Source organism: Mixophyes fleayi, chromosome 4 (assembly GCF_038048845.1).
Source record: "Mixophyes fleayi isolate aMixFle1 chromosome 4, aMixFle1.hap1, whole genome shotgun sequence".
Lineage (NCBI taxonomy): Eukaryota > Metazoa > Chordata > Amphibia > Anura > Limnodynastidae > Mixophyes > Mixophyes fleayi.
Genome location: NC_134405.1, coordinates 52,694,126 through 52,715,897, shown reverse-complemented (window position 1 = coordinate 52,715,897; position 21,772 = coordinate 52,694,126). Strand labels below are relative to the sequence as shown.

General features: G+C 39.2%; 1 protein-coding gene across 2 annotated transcripts in view; it reads right to left on the bottom strand.

The window, feature by feature from the left end:
• ADAM9 (ADAM metallopeptidase domain 9) overlaps positions 1 to 21,772 on the bottom strand; it is a 73,924-nt gene that overhangs the window by 28,775 nt on the left and 23,377 nt on the right. Inside the window, exons 2-7 of one of the 2 annotated variants that reach the window (XM_075206999.1) lie at positions 19,420 to 19,514; positions 19,114 to 19,175; positions 14,015 to 14,093; positions 7,942 to 8,018; positions 6,270 to 6,459; positions 4,772 to 4,837 (exon numbers count right to left, since the gene is read on the bottom strand). In XM_075206999.1, coding sequence (XP_075063100.1) covers positions 4,772 to 4,837; positions 6,270 to 6,459; positions 7,942 to 8,018; positions 14,015 to 14,093; positions 19,114 to 19,175; positions 19,420 to 19,514 — 569 coding nt within the window. The other variant, XM_075207000.1, reaches the window with a different exon arrangement.

Here is a 21,772-nt window from a genome sequence, read left to right as displayed (position 1 = left end):
CCCTTTTTTTTCTTGTGATTTGTCTTCACCTTTTTGGATATAGCACAAAGTATTCCATAAGAGGGCGGCTGTTCTCTGTTATTTTAGCAATGAATGTATGAATGGTTTTAATCTTTAAAGAGAATAAGAAGTGAGGTATAATTTACCCATGAGAGCACCTAATCAATACACTGCAGTGAAATTCTGAAGGTATTGTATCGTTTTGTTCCGTAAAATTGTTAACAGTTAATAAACATTCATCAACACAAAGTAAACCAATTTTCCGTCACAAAGAAAAACAACAAAACAATTGATTTGTACTACAAATGTTTTTCTTAAGAACGTTGAATTTTTAAGACAGTGTTCATATATTTCCACCCTTTATGTGCCCCAAATGATTTTTTTTTTTTTAAAACAAAAGTGATAGAAACACTTATGGAACACGATAGACCAGTGATGGCTAACCTGTGACACGCCAGGTGTTGTGAAACTACAAGCCCCAGCATGCTTTGCCAGTAGATAATTAGCTGATAGCAGGCAAAGCATGCTGGGGCTTGTAGTTTCACAACACCTGGCGTGTCACAGGTTAGCCATCACTGCGATAGACCATACGGCTTCAGGTTACAATCCTGTTACACTTCGGCCAGGCAGTACAGTACATCTCTCATAAACAATAGCCAGATTCATTCTGAAGCCAAACGCAACGTCACGCCCCCACCGCAGCTGCCACCCGGCCTCCCCTCCGGGATCTCACGGAGAGGAGTTAGAAATAGAGGGCAGGTATGCCTGCAGGGGAGTGATGTTATCTACAGGTAATTCTGCATCCATACATGTTGTAGCTGTGCGTTTATATAAACAAGCTCTGGCAAAATGTGGAAACGTGGATGAGAACAAAACGGATTTGCAGATACTGTCAAAAGAAAGATACATTTCCAAATGCTACTAGAATGAGAACATGTATGTGAGACATTAATAAATCCATGGACCACAATGATGAAAGTACAAGTAGCTCTTTCCAATGATCATCTGCATCAAGAACTCCTGATGCTGTTTCTTCTTCTATATCCAGCATCATAAAGGGCTACCCCATCTCCTTCCTCTAGTGACCACATATTGCAGCCAACTGAATGCAAAACAAATGTGCGGGAAGAAGGATTCAAACCCCAACCAGTGTTTTACAGAAGCAATGAAACCAGAGAGCACAGCCTGACTACAAATCAGAAGTAGAACATGTGACGTCCTGGAAAGCATTGGAAGTATTTACTTTGATAACCGATAATGCAAATGAAAGCAACATAGGACAGCATAATGGATAAATATTCACATGATACAGCAGCAATATGGGCTACTTAATGGCTTCTAAATGGCACCATGAAATTAGACAGTCTGCAAAAGATCGATAGAAAAGCAAAGCAAAATGAACAGACATATAAGATATACTATTATAGCTGAAGTCCTAGATTGGGCATTGATCTTACTTCCATACTCACTAATAAAAAATTATGAAGCTCTTTAAGAAGAAGAGATAATTAAAGATCTTAAAGTACCCAGAACTGGATGGGATACCTTCCGGGTTCATCATATGGCCCAGATAAAATCCAATGTTGCTTAGAATTTACCTGCATGTTTCCAAGAAGGAAAACTAAAGACTGAATGAATGCTGTTGCCAGCCAATTCATGCTGCTGCAAATAACGGGGATCCAAGATTCAATGGAAGAAGTGTTGGCTGTGATAGCACTGCTACTGTATTCCATTTGGAAGGGTGCTCTCAAAGGTTGCAAAACATTGTCAGGTGTTTCGTCCAGGAATGCAATAAGAGACTGTGCCAAGCAAATCCCTTCAGCAACATGGTGGTAAGGCCTCTGCACAATGTAGCTCCTGACAGCCTCCTTCAGAATCCTCTATTTTATGCAGCAATAAACCTGTCTGTGTTTGGAAACAGCCGCACCAAATCAAGAAATAGAACAATGTGTGAAAAAGTAGATTGTCTGCATGGAGACAGCCTCTCTTCTGTTTGTTGAAGTTCATCAAGAAAATAAGGAAGCAGAAGTTGTTGATAGTGACAGCAAACTTCTTGTACAAATCAAGGCACACGGTGGGACCAAAGCTGATTTTGCACTGTTAATGGGACGTTGTGTGTTCTCAAATGAAGCCTTGAGATGATAATTAAAATAATGCCCTAATTTTCCTTACATAAACCAACATTATAACTACTTTGAGGGTGTTGTAAGCTGTAAAGGAGCACCCTTTCTGGTTATGGCAGGCTACATAGCGCATTAAATACAATCGAAGATGCCTTAAACCAAAAAACATATACATATACTCATATTTATACACAGGATTGGCAGTCCTGGTCATAAACCTGTGCCGAATAAATATATAGAAAAATGGCAATAGCCAGACATTGTACTCTATGAGAATAGCATTGAATGCTGCTTGGCTGTGTGCAACACATTTCGAAATCGGTATTTTTGAGATTTCGAAGTCTACTGATCTAGAGACTACGATTTGTTCATTAATGAATAATCACATATAGAAACAAAGTGATCTGGGTACAGTCAGGTGTTATGTAGGACAAATGTCTCACATGAATAACCTGGTCAAAGTTACAATCAATAATACTTTTATTGAGTAATTCTAAGTATTACCACTCATGGAGCAGATTGACTAAACACTGAATCACTGACACGCAGACAAATCTGTGAAATATTATCTGGACTGTGATACACTTATGTGTCATACACTGGAGTCAGCCCAAAGGGTGGATTTTACAGATATTTTGGACTCTTCAGTAAATAAAACTTTTTGAAAACTTCATGTAAATAATGATGTGACTGAGTTATAGATCTAAAATGTCTTTTCAGTGCTGTACATACAAGTATGCTAACCAAGACCAGTCGCTGCTACTATAATCTGTCACATTGAGAGTAATGTTGAGCAATTTTCTGACGGACTCTTCCATGATGTGCGTCGGAGCACATTTCTTGGTATTGCGGAATATAAATCACCACCGATTTAGTACTCGAACATCCCGGGGAGACTCTTCTGGCAAGATTCCGAAGGGACTGCGCTCAGAATGGACTTCCCTCATTTAGTGTAGTTATACAACACAATAGTATAGGTTGGCATCTTTTACAGAACCACTGTAATTGTTCATAGTAAGTAAGTTACAGTAGAAGCTGTTATGATACCCATCATGCACTACTGCAGCTGCTTTTTTTATGCTAAACAGATGTTGGCATTAAGAACCTGGTTAGCAACATGCTTTTATGTTATAATGCAACTTATTTTATCTATACAAGTACTAATCCAGTAACTTATATATGGTGCTTGTACACAAAAAGACAATGCTGACCACAATCAACATACAAAACAATTACACTTGTTAGTACTCTGCACAAATTGAACCAGATCCCTCAACCACCTTTATTAACATTTAATAAGCGTGGAGAACATCTGATTGAGATGAGTGCCGGGCTAGGCAGGGCGATTGCCTTAGGTCCTGACCGTCCATGTGCAGTCACCTCTGTATTTTACAAGTGGTCACTTGTTTCTAGGTGTATTACAGGGAGCTCTACTCATACCGGACAGCTGCCTGCAATGGTTCACATTACTACCACAGTCAGACAATTAATTTCTTCTTCCTATAAACCACAGAAATTAATGGGTTGACGTTGATAGTAATATAAAAGGGTACTCTGAGCTGAGCGGTCTCCTTGACTGCTTTGACTTCACTCTTTGATACAGCAACAAGCAAAAAAACCTTTGCGGTTCTCAAGAAGAAACTACACGGTTTCAATATAAAAGCTGATGTAGCTTCGCTACACGGAACAAAAGGTGATTTCGTTGGCTTCTTTCAAGTGGATGAAAGTGCCGCAATTTCGTTGGATGACATCATGACTATCTCACACAAAGCTCCCCCCACTAGGAGAGGCGTCTCACACACGTAATGTCAGAGACTACTAACATCCACAGAAAGAGTGGAGGGAAGGTAACTGGAAAATGTGTGAAGGGTGATTTAAATGGATTTGCAGGAGCTATACACAGATCACCAATAAGAGAGAAGGAGGAGGAGGAGAGGTGAACATGGCTTTGTAAGGTTAGCAGGATGCAGATAAACTGGACACAGAAGTATATAGTGGGTATTTGGCTGTGGTAAGTATAAAACTGATAATCTGGGAACAAGGACATGATGATCTACTTACAGGATGTGGATGTGATGCTGGGTTCAGGGCTGTATGTGCTAAGAATTAAAGGTGATATTGCCCTCCTCAAGCAATCCATCATTTTACTAGGGACTGTTAACACACCTGATCCATGACTTGTTCCTCATTTACTAGTTAAGCCCACAAAGCGTCTGCCACCAACAGTGGCGGATCTAGGGGGGGGCATCGGTGCAATCGAGGGGGCTTGCTGCCGACAGCTGCACACTATGTGCAGGTCCGTTCGGCAGTGACAGGTAGGGACAGTGTGCTGCCCGGCTGCTCTGATTGTGTTTTAAACACAATCAGAGCAGCGGGGCAGCACACTGCCACTGCCAAGCGGACCTGCACATACTGTGCAGCCTCCGGCAGCCTTAGAAATCAGAAAGGGGGCGGGGCCTAAATCCCCCCCCCCCTCCTAAAATCGCCCTGGGTAGAGCACTTGTCTAGATCCGCCCCTGGCCACCAATGTGTGTAGGTAACAGTTAAACTTTAAAAATGATTTTGCTCTCAACACAGCGGAAAAATGCAAGATGAAATAACATATGTGGCAATTATCATACCCAGAGTCCTTTGCTCCCATGACTTACCCTTTCCTTGTCAACAACCAAGAACAGTTCCACGTATCTCGTCTGGGGCAGGACCGCTCTCTTCCTCTAAATGCAAGAAAATAAATCAGGATTATACATTTGAACTAGTTTAGAGCAGGAGGAAATTATGTATTAGTTATAATTGTTATGTTTCTACTGAGTGTGGGGCATTAGGAAAATTTTCACCACTGTCGCCATTTGTTTGAATAAAGTAAACTGCCTTACAAACGCCTAAGCTCTGTGTTGTGCCATCCCTGGCCTCCTATTCTGCAGATTCATTTCAATTTAATGCTCATCAACATTTTTTATTGGTATCAGCAGATGTTAAGTTCTTTTGGTAAAATATTCATCCTGAATTATTAATGACTTAAACCCGATAAAAGCTAATAAAAAACTCATAGTACTCCAGTAGATGTTAAAGAGGAGTCCTAGCTTCCTGTCTCTATATAGCTGTATCGGTAACATCACTCCTTCATTTAGAAGATAAAAGTGAATAATGAAGTGTAAGCTGCCATCTGCCCTAATAACAGGACTGCAGCTCTTCACAGACAGGACACAATATTATAATAATCATGTCCTTTAATAAACTACAACATTGCATGTATAGCAAATAAATTGTCTCTAGGAACTTTGAAAACCACAAAACCAAAGAGAAAGGAAAACTGGATTGTTTGGCAGGTAAATTGTACAGGGGACATAGGAAACAATACATATACTATTTATTTATACACATGGCAGCTTCTTAACAGTTACATTTGTTAAATGTTATTTTACTTTAGAAACAATGTTATTAAGACAAATTGGCAAAATGTGAGTTGACTCAGAAAAAGGATATTAAATATAGTAACTTTTTTTTACATATCTATAGGCTCCCAGGTCCTTTTTTGTTTTGTTTGTGTTTTTCTGCATAATGTACTTAAAACACAGTTTAGTCTATTGTACAGTACACAAATTAGTTCTCTTCTGTCTTTTGCTTTTCATCCTGTCCTATTTGAAGTTTTTGCTGTTTTGTGTTCCTATTGTTTGACAAAACAGGCAAAGCTTATAAACCACAAGAAAGGCTGGCTGCATGAAACTTATGTTTTACAGAGCTGAGTTTCTGTACGGCAGTGTGGCAAGAAACTCACATCATTACTTTGGCAACATGTTGGTTTTGCCCCTCTCACTTCAAACCGGTCTACACATGAAGACGTTGGCAGAGCTGTTAACACTGTGTTCTTGCGTTAAAATGTTAATGCTCTGATTGGCTACAAGTGTTTAAAACATTGTCCACTTCACCCTCTACTCTTCTACGTGTCCCCAGTTTTGAAGGTATGAAAACAATAGATGTTTGTACTCTAGACACATAAACCTAAGAAACTGAGAAAAGTGTGCAAAGAGAAGCAAGAGATAACATTTCTGTGCATCCATACCCATACAAAATGAATATTGTTATTTCAGTTGAGAATAGGAACCACAATGGACAGGTATTTTGATACAAGTATAGGTAAATGCATACCCGCAATAATGGAGTCATGCTGGGAGAGAACTGGTGTTCACTGGCATGGCCCTCCTCAGGGCTAGACACACCGCAGACCGCTGGCTCCTTCTTCACATCCTCAAGTCGATAAATCAGGTGATGAAACTTGGATTCAGGTGATTGGAAGGGTTCAATGCCATAGCTTCCATTTCGCAGGTGCAGCAGGCCGCTGTGAAACAAACAGAACTCTTTGTAATATTTATGCTTGAAGAGCCATCATTTGATCAAATATGAAAGGTTTACATGTCAACAAGGAAAGAAGATGTTAGACATGGCTGCAAGCTATGGTCCTTGGTTACCAGCCACGGTAGCCTTGAAAGACTTGGTGTGTACACTATGAACTTCTTCTCCCAAACTAACAGATACCTCCGAAAGCCCCACAATTCAGCACATACTCACTCATGCTGGTATCTGCATGCAGGGCTTGAAGACTTCAACAATTGTGCAGGCAACATACACTTTTTGCAGTTAACAGCTTGGAGTAGCTTGAATGTAAACCAGGCGTTGTGGAAAGTTGTGGCTTCAGCTGATTGGGCCAACTACTGCAGCCGTCCAATCAGTTGCCGCAACAATCTCCCACTTTTTCAGGCTATTAACCCTAAAGGACCATCAGGAGGATACTAAGCGTAAGTTACGGACCTAATAAGTGCATTTCATGGGGAAAAAAATACTTATTATTTGTTTGATATGTTTTTTTTATTAATAGCAGGTGACAACATTAGATGAATAGTTTTGTTTGTTTTTTTCCCCCAAGAGCTCTTTCATGAGTTTATATTCCACACAGGTATCAGACATATCCTGCAGAGTCTTGTCTAGTAGTAGTTTTTTTTTTAAATGCAAATTACATTCAGTATGTGTCCCTTAATGAATGAGACCCTCTATATTTTGCAGAGTGCACTCTCGAGATTATACCCATGTGTACTTAGGAAAAAGCTCCAGCCACTTGTATCACATGAGTGAATTCTAAAGATTGCTTTCTTTATTTTAAACTACAGTTTAAGTACATTTGAGTTTCTTTGCTCTACAAATTCTTTACGCATTACTGTAAATTACAATAATGGAAATGACAATTGCAGATGTCTGTCCTTTTGACATCTTGCATTTCTAACCTAAATGCTGTCAGCTTTCTGTGTTCCACATACATAGTACATACACATACCTACTACATGCATTCTACATACACATACATTTTAGTTTAAAAATGACAGTGTACAGCAGAACTATACAAGATAAAAATTAAATACCCACTTTGTGTAGGCAATGGGGTAGACCTTGAAGGTTATCTCCTCCCTAAGCTAAATCATGGATGGAAATAGTAGATGTCGATGCTCGGACAGCTTTTGATATTTGGGAAGGGGCTAGACAACCCTGAACAAGGCACACGTGAGTTGGAGGGAGTATCTCCCACTCGGATTGCCAGAAGTATCGGGAGACCAGCTGGATCCACAGAACACAAATCATATTTAGGGCTGTTGGCCTTAGCCGTATATAGAGTGCCACTTATGATAATATTCAATATCACAGGTGAAAGGGAAAATAAAACTTTTAAACTAAATGCTTAAGCTAAAATAAAAATCAGTACAAAAAATAAATAAATGAAAAACTATCCCTGATTGCAACCAAGTATGTGCAGACGCAGGGTGATAGTTACCGCAGGCCTGAGCAGGTGCTGACGGCTATTTGTGAGTCTGGATCCCCTTCTGCATAGCCTTGATAAATGCACTGGTCCTGAGAGTATAAAGAACATGAATGAAACAACATTGCTGCTTAGGAAACACAAACTAGAGTTCTGCAAATCATGTAACAATCAAAACATCAACAAGTAAAACTCGGTAGTAAAAAATGTAAATACATAGGTGATTTACAAATGGGACATATTTCCAATGAAACGGGTTCTGCACTCGCAGGCGACTTTAATGTATTGATGTGTACACACTCTCTTGCAGCTTTCACTAAATCAATTGCTTTCTGGCTTTCTTCTGTGCTCCTCAGCCATGTATTTACATCACCAGACAGCTCTGCAGGAACTATGTGCAGCATCTGTGGGAAACAGAGTCTAGTGACACATGGCTGAAAGGCACAGGTGAGACAAAGCGAATCAGAAGCCAGTGCCATTAAGGTTACCTGAAGGTGGAAAACCCTGATCAGAAAAGCAATACTCAAACCAGAATGTTTTCATCAGAGTAATAATGTTTATAACCTTCATTTGATTATGTGTTAATTTCTAACTAAATTATTGCTACAAACTTGTTCAGTGAACTAGGAGTGCAGCCAATAAAGACATTAATGCTGACAGACTGCTCTGACAAAGTTCAGCTGTAATAATACAGTGGCTGGAATAAAGATCAGATGGATGCACAGACCAGTAGAGGGCAGTGTTTACTGGATGGCAACTGATTGCCATCTACCAAGCCTGTGCATTGCCATATTATTATTTATTAGTATGTTTCCCTATCAGATAATAATGACTGTATTATCTAACCTTTCTAATACAGATACAGTAGAGTTAGTTAGATGCATTATACAGACAGCCATCTAAATTTCAAAACGGTTATAAAAAAGCAATGATATTAACCCAGTGATGGTCAACCGGGGCCCTAAGGCCCTTGGCTCTACAAGACGTCAACTGTGGCCCCCAGTTCCTTCCTGTTTTATGGTTAAATGTCTTTGTTAGGCTGGGTACACGTTGAATCATTTTCCAACCGACGTGTTATCCGATCGTTGAGCGATTAATGTGTACACACTAGTCACGTTTTAGATGATTAACAAAAGACCGATCGTCTGAGTTGACTCTTCACAGCCATATTATTCCGAGCAAAGATTAGAATTTTGTACACACTGAAAGGTCTTATGAGGTCCATGTAACAATATCCCCAAGACATTTAAATAAAGGACAGAGCATGTTCAATAGTAACCACCCCAAACCTCATAAAAAATATATGTTTTTAATATTCCTTTGATTATATCTTCCACAAACAGGGGTGCATCCAGTAAGTCTCATTGCTGTACGCATAGTGCAATAGACACCTGCTATTGCTTTACCGCTAGAAACACCTAATTACCAAATGAGTGACGTGTGGACACACCACATGGGAGAAGTAAAGGCATCAGAAATGAACATACTCACGCCTCTAAAGGAGTCGCAGCTCGAGGAACTATTCACAGTTGCTCGTTTGTCGACTGGAGACTTATACACACTACATGATCGTTCTACGGATTGGACGTAAAATATTAAACAGTACGACCAAGCAATGAGCCAACTTTCGAGACTTTGGAACGACTTTCGACCATCGTGTCACTATACACACTAACCCGACTTCCGACCGAATAGTAATATGTTGGCTGATTTGCCCGATTATTGGACAAAAATGCTCCAGTGTGTACCCAGCCTTATACAGTCATGGCCAAAAGTTTTGAGAATGACACAAGTATTGGTTTTCACAAAGTCCGCTGCTTCAGTGTTTTTAGACCATTTTGTCACATGCTATGATATACTGAAGTAAAATTACAAGTATTTCATAAGTGTGAAAGGCTTTTATTGACAATTACATTAAGTTTATGCAAATAGTCCATATTTGCAGTGTTGACCCTTTTTTTTTTTTTTTTTTTTTTTTTGAAGACCTTTGCAATTTGCCCTGGCATGCTGTCAATCAACTTTTGGCCCATACACTGACTGATGGCCACCCATTCTAGTCTAATAAATGTTTGTCAGAATTTGTGGAGGGGGGGTTTGGTTTTTGTCCACCCACCCCTTGAGGGTTGACCACAAGTTCTCAATGGGATTAAGGTCTGCTGAGTTTCCTGACCATGGACCCAAAATTTAGATGTTTTGATCCCTGAGCCACTTAGTTATCACTATTGCCTTATGGCAAGGTGCTCTATCATGCTGGAAAAGGCATTGTTCATTACCAAACTGTTCTTGGATGGTTGGGAGAAGTTGCTCTTGGAGGATGTTTTGGTATCATTCTTTATTCATGGTTTTTAGGCAAGATTGTGAGTGAGCCCACTTCCTTGGCTGAGAAGCAACCCCACACATGAATGGTCTCAGGATGCTTTACTGTTGACATGATACGTTTTTTCCAGATGCCCCAAACAATCTGAAAGGGGATTCATCAGAGAAAATGACTTTACCCCAGTCCTCAGCAGTCCAATCCCTGTAGCTTTTGCAGAATATCAGTCTGTCCCTGATGTTTTTCCTGGAGAGAAGTGGCTTCTTTGCTGGTCTTGACACCAGTCCATCCTCCAAAAGTCTTCGCCTCACTGTGCGTGCAGATGCACTCACACCTGCCTCCTGTCATTCCTGAGCAAGCTCTGCACTGGTAGTGCCCAAATCCCACAGCTGAAATCAACTGTAGGAGATGGTCCTGGCACTTGCTGGATGTTCTTGGGCGCCCTGAAGCCTTCTTCACAACAATTGAACCTCTCTCTTTAAAGTTCTTAATGAACCAATACATGGTTGATTTAGGTGCAATCTTACTAGCAGCAATATCCTTGCCTGTGAAGCCCTTTTTGTGCAAAGCAATGACGACTGCATGCGTTTCCTTGCAGGTAACCATGGTTACCAGAGAAAGAACAATGATTGTAAGAACCACCATCCTTTTAAAGCTTCCAGTTTGTTATTCTACTTCAATCAGCATAACAGAGTGATCTCCAGCCTTGTCCTCGTCAACACCCTCACCTGTGTTAATGAGAGAACCACTGACCTGATATCAGCAGGTCCTTTTGTGGCAGGGCTGAAATGCAGTGGGAATGTTGTTTTTGGGATACAGTTCATTGTCATGGCAAAGAGGGACTTTGAAATTAATTACAATTCATCTGATCACTCTTCATTCTGGACATTCTGGAGTATATGCAAATTGCCCTCATAAAAACTGAGGAAGCAGACTTATATTTGTGTCATTCGCAAAACTTTTGGCCATGACTGTAGCTGGTAACACTACATTAAAACACCTGCTGATATGTTATTACAGATGGGGGTATGTTTCTTTCATTTAATGTGTTGTTTTGAACTTATTACTAAGATTAAGGGCAATAGCGGGCTCCTTTGAAGGTTTAAGGGCCGCCTTATTCCTATCATTGTCCTAACCAATGAACATAAGATTTTCCTCAGATCTACTTCTGAGGAAAAGAAACATACATTTTTCCATGTCATACTAATATTTTGCTGATATAAAACATATTTTTCATTCCATTTATTTATTTTTTTCAGCGCACTCAGGCAGCCATTTGGTGGGTTGAACCTATCACTTCATCAGGAACTAGTGACATCCCTGAGGCAATATTCAGCATGACATAATGTTCAGTCAAGCAGTTCACTAGGAACCAGTGACATCACTAGCTGCTAGTAAAGTGATGGGGTACATATTGGATCAGCTCACAAAATGTCTGCCTCCGCCAAGTGTAATTAATGGGTACATTTTAACATTTCAATTGAGACCAAAGTACTTGATCAGATGAATTTAGGGCAACACGGTGGCATAGTGGTTAGTATTGCTTCCTCACTGTGCTCGGATCATGCATTCGAATCCTACAAAGAGTTTAACTCCCGACCATGGCCTTATCTGTGTGGACTTTGTATGTTCTCCCGTGTTTGCATGCGCTTCCTCCCACACGGTCCATAAATATACACTGGTTAGTTAATTGGCTTTTGACAAAAATGAACCCTAGTGTGTGCATGTGGAATTTAGTCTGCAAGCTCCAATGGGGCAGGGACTTGTGCGAATGTTTCCAGAGAATAAAAGCCGAGCGAGTCTAAAATGGCTGCCTCACCCCCTGCAACAAGGATATGAGTTCTGCTGAGAGAAAGGCGCTATATAATGAACTATTAAATTATTAAAATATGCACCATATCACCAAAACCTAATATAAATCTGGAAAGAAAAAGTGCTAAACAATTGATTTTATCTATCAGGAAATCGTATTTTACAATCAGCTTACTGGAGACTGCCTCATTTCCCATTAAGTGTGGCTGACCTATAAACTCTGTCTTATCAGCAGTTCCTGCTGACTCACTACAACAGGACATAGGAGAAGTAGATAGTGTACCAACTCATACATGTCTGGGAGGAAACACGGATGTCAAACAAGAACACGAAATACAATTAATTATAAGAAACAATAGAAAAAAAATCCTTTAATTTGTTCATTTAATGTGGAACAAAATTTGATATTTTAATATGCTAAGGAGGAGGGCATGGTTTCCCAGTCAATAAAAGCTGCGATTGTAGAAGCAAATGCCTAATGTAATTAGTAAATCATCATGTATTACTTATTCCAGCCACAACTGCAGATTTCTTCTACCAATTTGATATTTTTCCCCTAATTATATAATAATTGCATTATGTGTGTGTGCAGAAATAGTCATTCTGAACCAGTGGCGGATATCTTTTGGCTGCTAAAGGGGACATGTGTAACTCCTGACCAGAGTGATTTCCCCTCTTTTGCCTCCTTCTAGAGATTCTGATGTCACAAAGCGATTCCAGTGTTTTGTAGAGGAATAGTCTGTGACCGAAAAGCAAATTCTCACCAGACTGTCCAGCCTTAGGTGACCCTACAGTTTGGATTGTGTGAACTCTCTATACCAACGTTCTGATCTCTGGGAGATCTGATTCTTCTCAACAAAGGTCATGTGTGATTCCTTTTTTGGGACCAAGACCACTTGTAAGGCCCTTGAAAAACAAATGATTCAAACCCAATCCTATTTGAATAATCAAAATGGAAAATCTGTTGGGACAATCAAACAAATGGGTCTTGCGGCACATGGGAGCTCATTAGCCAACCCGGAGTTAAACCACCATTGCGTAAGAGTCCTTAGACGTCCCCACTTTGTCGGTTGTAACAAAAGAACAGACAAGTGTATGATTTCTAGTTCAAGTAAAAATAATGATGCTGAACTTTTTGAAGACATTTCCCAATATGGGATTATTCCCACACCAAAATGCAGAACTTACAGAACTAACTATTGTATGCTTTATGCTAATCTCAGTCGTAACCTTAAAGGGAAGTGAAATTAGACAACAAAGATCTTCCAAATCACTTCTAGTCACTAAGCGAAGCACAGCTATGTGACTGATTAAGTAGTCACAGGACTGTAATAGGTCATAATCCATACTTCAACTTACAGTATGGCATTAGGAAACATTTCATAGTCAAACAAAATGGCAGCACAATCGCTAGGCACAGGTTGAGATTCTCGTAGGCCACAATTTGGACATAAACACTTGTTCATATTTACTAACACTGCTCAAGGCTCCTTCACAGTAGGATTCACCATCCACTTTACAAGGAGGAACTAAAAGACGTGTTTTTGACACAATGACCTAGGGATCATCGATTTCTATGGTAGCCGCGCATGCTAAAGACAAATATGCCAATGATCTTTAGGTCACTAAGCACGTTACATGTGGTAGATATGTGGTCAGCATTGCTTGTAAAGCAGATGACAACTCCTGGAGTGAACAAGTCCTCAAATCCCAGCAGCCAATCAGACATTTGCTTTTATCTGCCCGAATCAGGAGAGATAATGAAAGCAAATGTCTGATTGATCGCTACGATTTGAGTGCTACCTTGACCAAATGTTAATAAATAAACCTCACTGTCCAGCGCCAACAAAGGCCTTAGAAGATTCTACTTGGCCTCCTTATTATACCTTGTAGAAAAACCCAACACAATGGCAAATACATAAAGTCAATATTACACTATAGCGCTGATTAATTAACACACACCTTATTGTGAGGCAGGCTTGCCAGTCTAGTTCCATTCTCAGCATATGTATAGACTGTAAAATCTTTTGCTAACAAGTTTCTGTTAAGAAAAAAAAAGAAAAAAGTATGATAAATGTGAATGTCAGGATGACAGGTTAAATCTCTAATTCAACATTGCAGAACATAGTACATAGTATCTGTGCCAGAAGGAGCACACCTGGCTGCTCCAGGTATGGCTCCGTGGCCAGATCATTGTGGAGCTGGGCGGGACTAGTTATACTCAGCCTCCTATTGAATTCCTTCAATAGCTCCAGTTCCTGGACTTTGACACCAATGTAATAATATGTGCATGTGATTGGATGATACCGCTAAGATTATGAAATTAGATTACCGATTATTAGAAAATATGTTTCTAAATGAGGCAACAGCTGTCACAGGTACAAAGTATTACTGTAATGGATTACTGATCAAATAATGCCAAACAAAAGTGATATATTGTGTATCATGGGACAATGACATAACAAGTTTCTGGTGCAAGAATACATAGAGCTTTAATGCATATATTAAACAGCAATTGCAACAAGTAATATTTCTGACAAATGATGCATAGAAAAAACATGCGGAAATCAATCAATAATCAATGAGTTTCTGCATTTTATTTTCTACCCTGTAGCAGAAAAATATCAAAGAGTCTGATTGGTTACTATTAAAAGCATCTTTTTCCAGAGCACCAGTTTTGAATAAGGTCACTGTCTGTATGCTCCATGCATGGTGCCAGGGAAACAATTAAACAGGAGTAGATGCCATACAATCGGGTGCTACAGGTCAGCAGACACAGTCTTGGAAACCATTAGGTAGAAGAGAAAACTCTATTGGCTTTGAAAAATACAACGTTTGTTCAGATGCATTGTAACCTGCATCCGACATGTGATTTTGAAATAGACACAATTTACGTACATAATTAGTAAAAACCTGACTGCAATGTTGCAATTGCTATTGCCATAAGAGACTTAGGGCTAGATTTACTAAACTGCGGGTTTGAAAAAGTGGAGATGTTGCCTATAGCAGCCAATCAGATTCTAGTTATCATTTATTTAGTACATTCTGCAAAATAACAGCTAGAATCTGATTGGTTGCTATAGGCAACATCTCCACTTTTTCAAACCCGCAGTTTAGTAAATCTAGCCCTTAGGCATTATTTATAATAGCTGTTGTGTGCAAAATGGCTTGTGACACTGATCTCGTGATCATTCAGAACCAATGTACAGAAAGCTGGCAGCTCAATGATGTCATTGACCAATTTGGCCAACCGTGCATTTTTACTATACATTATTACACAAGAGCAAGGATTATGTACAGTTTTATGAAATGCAATTAATATATTTTCTTTCCAGCAATTTAATTAAATGTAACTTGCTGAACACATAAAAATAACAGTAATACTCACTCTTTTCATATTTAGACAGGTCATTAGTAACAAAAGGAAATAGCTGACTTTTATGATTATTTGTCAAACAAATCAGATATCTGAATAGAACACAGGAAGCATAAGATAAATTACATTTTTATTTATTTTTTAAAAAAGCTAGATCCACTTTTTTTTTTTTAATATAACCCCACCACCTACTAATTTCCTTAACTTCACAAGATACAGATACAGATCGGTAACTATAAAACTCTAAATCCACACACGCCCCAATATCAGCAATCATACAGACAGATTGACCCAATATAGACTCATGTGACCCCAGGATAATCAGCATGACCAAGAGTCACAGCCTGTGAGTATCTGAAGAAACCAATAACACATCTGATATCAGCTTAGGCTGTCACAGGTACAGGTAGACTGAAACGTAAAGGAAGTAGCTGTAAAGGGTGTATTTGGATGTAACTGTTAGTTCAACTCAGAAAATGGATGGCTCCACTTAACTAATTCTTTATGAACAGTACCTCATGAATTAGACAGACCTCATATATATCAGTCAGGTAGTGCAAACTGATAGACAGCACAATGGTACAGCCCACAAAATGGATACCTTCACTTTGTGTAACTCAACTAAGCTGTACTTAACGGAGATAACTGGAGGATACATTTTAGAAGCACTAAACCTGGCCATATGTTGCGATATAGGCCCCATATTGCAGTATGTGACTCTAATACGACTGCAATACCACATAATGACCTTATCAATATTGTCAGATCAATATCAGCCATGACCGACAATGCAACGAATTATGTCTACAGTCATCTTCCAAAAGCTACATGTGTGCACTTGATCGTCCCAGACAGGACAATAAGATTTCCACTAGAAGATGAATAATGATTTGTAAGTAATCTTACAGTCAATTGAGAGAAGATTAAAAACACATAATTAAATTGAGTCTGAAATTAGCAATAACTACTGTCTAAACTTGGAAAAAGTACCGGTTCTGATTCTACATAATATCAACAACAGTTTGTAATGAGAAATAGACGAATGATACACTTTCACAAGGCTGAATAAATTGTGGAAGTACTAAAGTGTGTAGGCCATAAATAATACTTGTAACCTTCCCCAATAACACACATAATATACAATACAAAACATTTATAGCCTGTATGACAGCATCACATTATAACAATTTATTTATAAAAAGTGACAATATCTCTGCTGTGCTGTATAGCGCAAGCAGTACATTGTTGGCATGATCACAAGTACATCATGTTATCAATTATACAACTGGCACTGCATAAAGTGTATGAATAATAATAATAATAATAATAATAGCTGAAAAAGAAAGCCGTTATTAAGACAAAGCTAAGAGGTAGTGAAATCTAGAGTCAACAGTTGTATAGGTGACTCATCTCTGCAAGAGAACAGAATAGATACTGGACATGATTCATAACACTCTCTCTTTCTGACAATTCCTGGTAAACAAATGAGAGTTACAAGCTGTAAAAACAGAGCAAGGAAGAGAGAACTGTGATGCTACCAAACGTCAGAGGGATGTGCTCTCCTCTGTCCAGATCACTACTGATAACTATATGGGAACCTGGATTCCAGTCAAAACAAAAACATAAGGCGGCTTCAAATCTGCATGTTCAGAGGTCAGATCTAGTGCTTGTGAGCAGCGTGTTATAAGACACAAAGGATCATAGCACAGAGCTGACATTGATATGTTTGCCCGGCTAAATGTAATTCCTGCTGATGCAGAGCCTCACTCATCTATCATTCAGACTGTCAGTTTCTTTGTGGATGGCCATCTTTAAGTAGCCCATATGTGGAACTGGCGCCCATTTTGGGCGAGCCTTTATAGTAACAAAATTCCCCATAATGCACATGGTTCCCCAGAAAGCACTGGGAGAAAAACGGTTTGAGAATGTGAGAGAAAAGTACAAGAATAAAGACTGCCGGGAACTGCAGGTGCTGTATGCTGACAGGAGACAGTCTAACAAGTGCTAGAGACAGAAGAGAGAGCAACAAGTTGGAAACAGTCACCTCAATAAAAATAGCTCACTGGTGTCTGACACCCACAAATTTCTCCAAGCCCATTGTGATTGATGATTAAGAGGGAAAGATCTATTGCTCCCAGGACAGTCTGCAGTGGTGAGAAGTAAAACATTTATCTTTTTGTATTTACATATTTGCACTTCACCAGCCCCTATTCTACATGGTACAGACAGTCCAGAGAACAAGTGTACACTGTATAAAGCAAGTCCCATGTGTGCACCACAGGCATTTTTACTCATAGAGCAGTAACATCCATATCTGTGTATAGAAAGTGGAAGAGATCAACAATTCCTATCCTATAAATCCTGGACAGCAAGGGCCCCAACGTGCACATTAAACAGTTTAGATAACCCGGGTTATATATATAGATATTTAGCTATAGGTTTGTGTGTAACATTGGAACAGGAACTCTGGCAAAACCGCGTGGAACTCAGCATTGCTGCCTAAGTAATACATTTTCAGTGAGTTACTGGCAAACCAAGTTTAAATACTGTGTTCAGAGGTGTATCTTTATTGTACGGCCATATAAATGATTACTTGTACTGTTTAGAGTTATTTCTATTTTTATATGTAAGCCAAAGTGTTTTATTTTGAATTTATTGCATATTGGTACTATATTGGAAAATACATTGTTTACACGTTAAATGTTTATGATTGCATATAAAGGCTGACTGAATTTGACTCTCCAGGTTACACCTATGGACAGAGTTAATAAAACCAGAAATTATTCTAACCTTTGTGTAACTTATCTATTATAATCTCTATCTGGGGGGTAGACCCTTATCTCTCTGCTGTAGCTATGCTATACAAGAAACCATCTGATCTGACTATTATACACTCAACACCTTATCTACATCGAGGTACGACATAAACATCACATATAATGTCATTTATCTATCTATATATATATATATATATATATATATATATATATATATATATATATATATATATATAAAAAATAAAAAAAATACAAACACAAACACACACATTGTTAGCTCATAATACAATGTAGGATTAACCAATCAATGGGGAGGAGTTATTAAGTATGTTAAACAGAAAGAAAAGAAAGCAAATATTTATTGAAGCAGTGGTAGATTACTTAAAAAATGATGAACACTTATATTAGAAAAAGAGTACTAAAAATGTAGCATATAATCAATTATTTATATAAGAGAAATGCAGGCTGGTATTATATTTAAAAACTTATTTAAGGATTTGATTTTTTTTTTTTAGCCCAAACCACCTATTTTTTTATATTTTGTTGTAAATAAGCTTCCTCCTTCCCCTCCAAGACCCCTGGGTTCTTCTGGCCTGGATGGTTTATCCACAGACCCACATGCATCATTCCTGCCCTCCTGTAAGAACGAATGACTACATAAAATACTCATTTCCACTGGTAAAAAATCCTCTGACATCAAGCATCTATGATGTGCCCCTCTAAGCATCAAACCGCATCTCCCCCTCAGTCCTGCTGGAAAAGCTTTGGGGACAACACTACTAGTGATTACAAGCACAAAGGATAGAGATATTGATCCCCCCCCCCCCCCCCTTCATTAATACAACCAGAATGCTATTGGAGAGCATAGCATTAGACTAGGGGTTAGGGAAGATAGGGAAGATAGATACCTGTTCTGCTCAAGATGTAGTATGTGTCTCTTCCCCTCGGCCTCGATGATGTAAGACAGACCCTGCAAATATTAAACAGAATGTTACAATATTCCTATTCAAGTCATCATTTTACCATATGTAAGCGAAGCCATCAGAACAACTCATAGAAAAAAAGAAAAAAAAACACAGACAGCTGGGACCCACATGGTTCAACACAATCCACCTATCCTACTCCCCACCCAAACTATGACACCGCAACTCCTGTCAGCCATCACCCAAGAGCACTTGGGACAATTTATTAGCAAACAGAACAGGTTTTATTACCTCCTTCAGGGTGCCAGATGCATCTCTTCTTAGTCGAGTTAATTTCTGGGGTATAATAATTTCATATGAAGACAAAAAAGATGAAGGATCCACACCTATGAAAAGTATATAGGACAAATATTAGTCTTTGAGTTCACAGGAAATGACAAAACAGTTTCAGGTTATCATCAGCAAAAGTGTCATTTTTAAAAGGACAAGTCAACTCGCTACTGGACAGTGATACCAAACAAAGCATATTGCTAATATATGAAATAACGGTTTATATCCAACGTCTGTTCATTATGTTATCGGACACTCTCACACTACAAATAGCTGACCTCTTTCAAAAGCTGATTAGGATTTCTTTATCCTTTACCAATATGGAGTTGTGCGGCATTGAGGTCTCAATAATTTCCATACAAGCTCAATGAATCCATGTGGTTTCCTGAGACAGTCCTGGCAATTGCTTGAAAACCTTCAGGGGTCTTTCACACATATCCACTGGGAAATTGGTAAAATGCTTTTACCAATACCAACCATTAACCCATAAGAAACTGGTCATATAGATAAAGAATATTGATTCGGTTTTATAAAACTTCCTAAAAAGTCAAGATCAACGATGGAACGATGTTGGACAAATGTTGAAGTGTATACGCACTCACAACCAGCAGTGTAGGCAGATCTCTGTAGAGTGTGCAGAGTCACAATCTTATCAGTAGATGTTTATGACAGATGGACAGATGAAGAGCACAGATCTGAAGATGCATCATGTAGGTGTGTATATATACACATATACATACATACATACATACATACATATACACACACACTGCATAAATCGCTCTTGCTATTGTGTCACCATTATTATACAGTCAGCATCACCCAAAATAGACTGACCAGCTTCCTCTGCGCTGGATGTTTCAGTCACATGGTGTCAGTCTGCTGACAGATGCAGGGATGCTGAAAGTTTGCATACAGCTCTGTGTCCTGCAGGCTGTAGCGTTTGCTACACAAACACAAATCAAGAATAGAAACAGTTGGAAATTCAGTATAAAAAGGCTGAATAGATTAAAGCTGTGAATAAAAATGAACATTTTCTATGTAAAACCACATTGATGAGGTTATTACACAGTTAATACAAATGGGTGGGTGCTGTTAATGGCATCAATGTTAGATACAACGTGGGTACCCTGTTCAGGATAGAAGCATACACCCTAGGCTAGTGTGGTTTTATCCTGCCCGTGCTGTATCTTTCTACCCTACGGTGGAGGATGGAGGCAGCGGGTAATGCCAGTGCTCTAGCTACCACTGATGTCTATGAGAAAAGGTGCCACAAGGCACATAATAATCTTCACATAACACAGGACTGATATGGACGTAAAAAAGCACATGACCTGAGGGGTCCCTAGTGCACCAGCATTTACTTACATATCATGGAAGAAAATCAGGACATTGCGAGCAGATTAGAGGATTAAACCTGCCCTTGTGCACTAGCCCTATTTATTAACTCAGTTAGTTTTTATATTAATAATTGGGGGGAGGGGGGAAGCATCCAACCTTAGGCAAAGCATTCTATAAGCTCCTGCGGTGACAATGGGAAGCATGACTACCATGGCACAGGAAACCCTTCAGCTGCTAAAACACAGCGCTCTGACCTCTAAATCTCCATGAAGCATTCCCTGTGTGACATGGAAACTGTGTGCGCGCAACACACTGCTGTCTGCCCATCATGGTTTTATCCAACTCAAACCTGTAAATGGCCCAGAATGGTTTAGCGAGTCCCCAAATTCCATCTGATTCGGAATCAATGACAACAGGCACAACCCACTGGGATACAGAATAAACTATCATATCAGCCAATCAAATGATAAGGCTTAAAGTGTAGTCATGTTATGGTCCTGCTGCATGCTTGTGTGTGGCCATGGTGGCCAAGATGTATCCATCTCACCGGGTGGTCAGTTTAAGCCTTTCCAGTGACCAATATTACCGACCACCTAAAACAAAGGTACAAATGATGTGAAGGTCAGAGGCAGACAAATCTGAGTAAACATTCACCTATGTGGTTTCACATGCACAGTTTTCTTTTGAACAGATGAAAACTAGGTGGAGGAAAAAAAAAAAAAAGCATAAAACTAAACTCAACAACAAATATTACAGCTGGCAAAAAAGGTACTGTAACCTATAGCAACCAGATTCTACCATCTCTCTAGTGCAGTTCAGAACAAATTCATGGTATTGTTTTAATGTATTACTGAAATTAAGAGACAGCCATCTGTAATAATATATCAACAGGCATTTTAATGTAAGATAAACAAGTGTTGCAAGTTATACCAAACACATCTGACAATAAAGCAGGAGCTGGGGGCCACAGGTG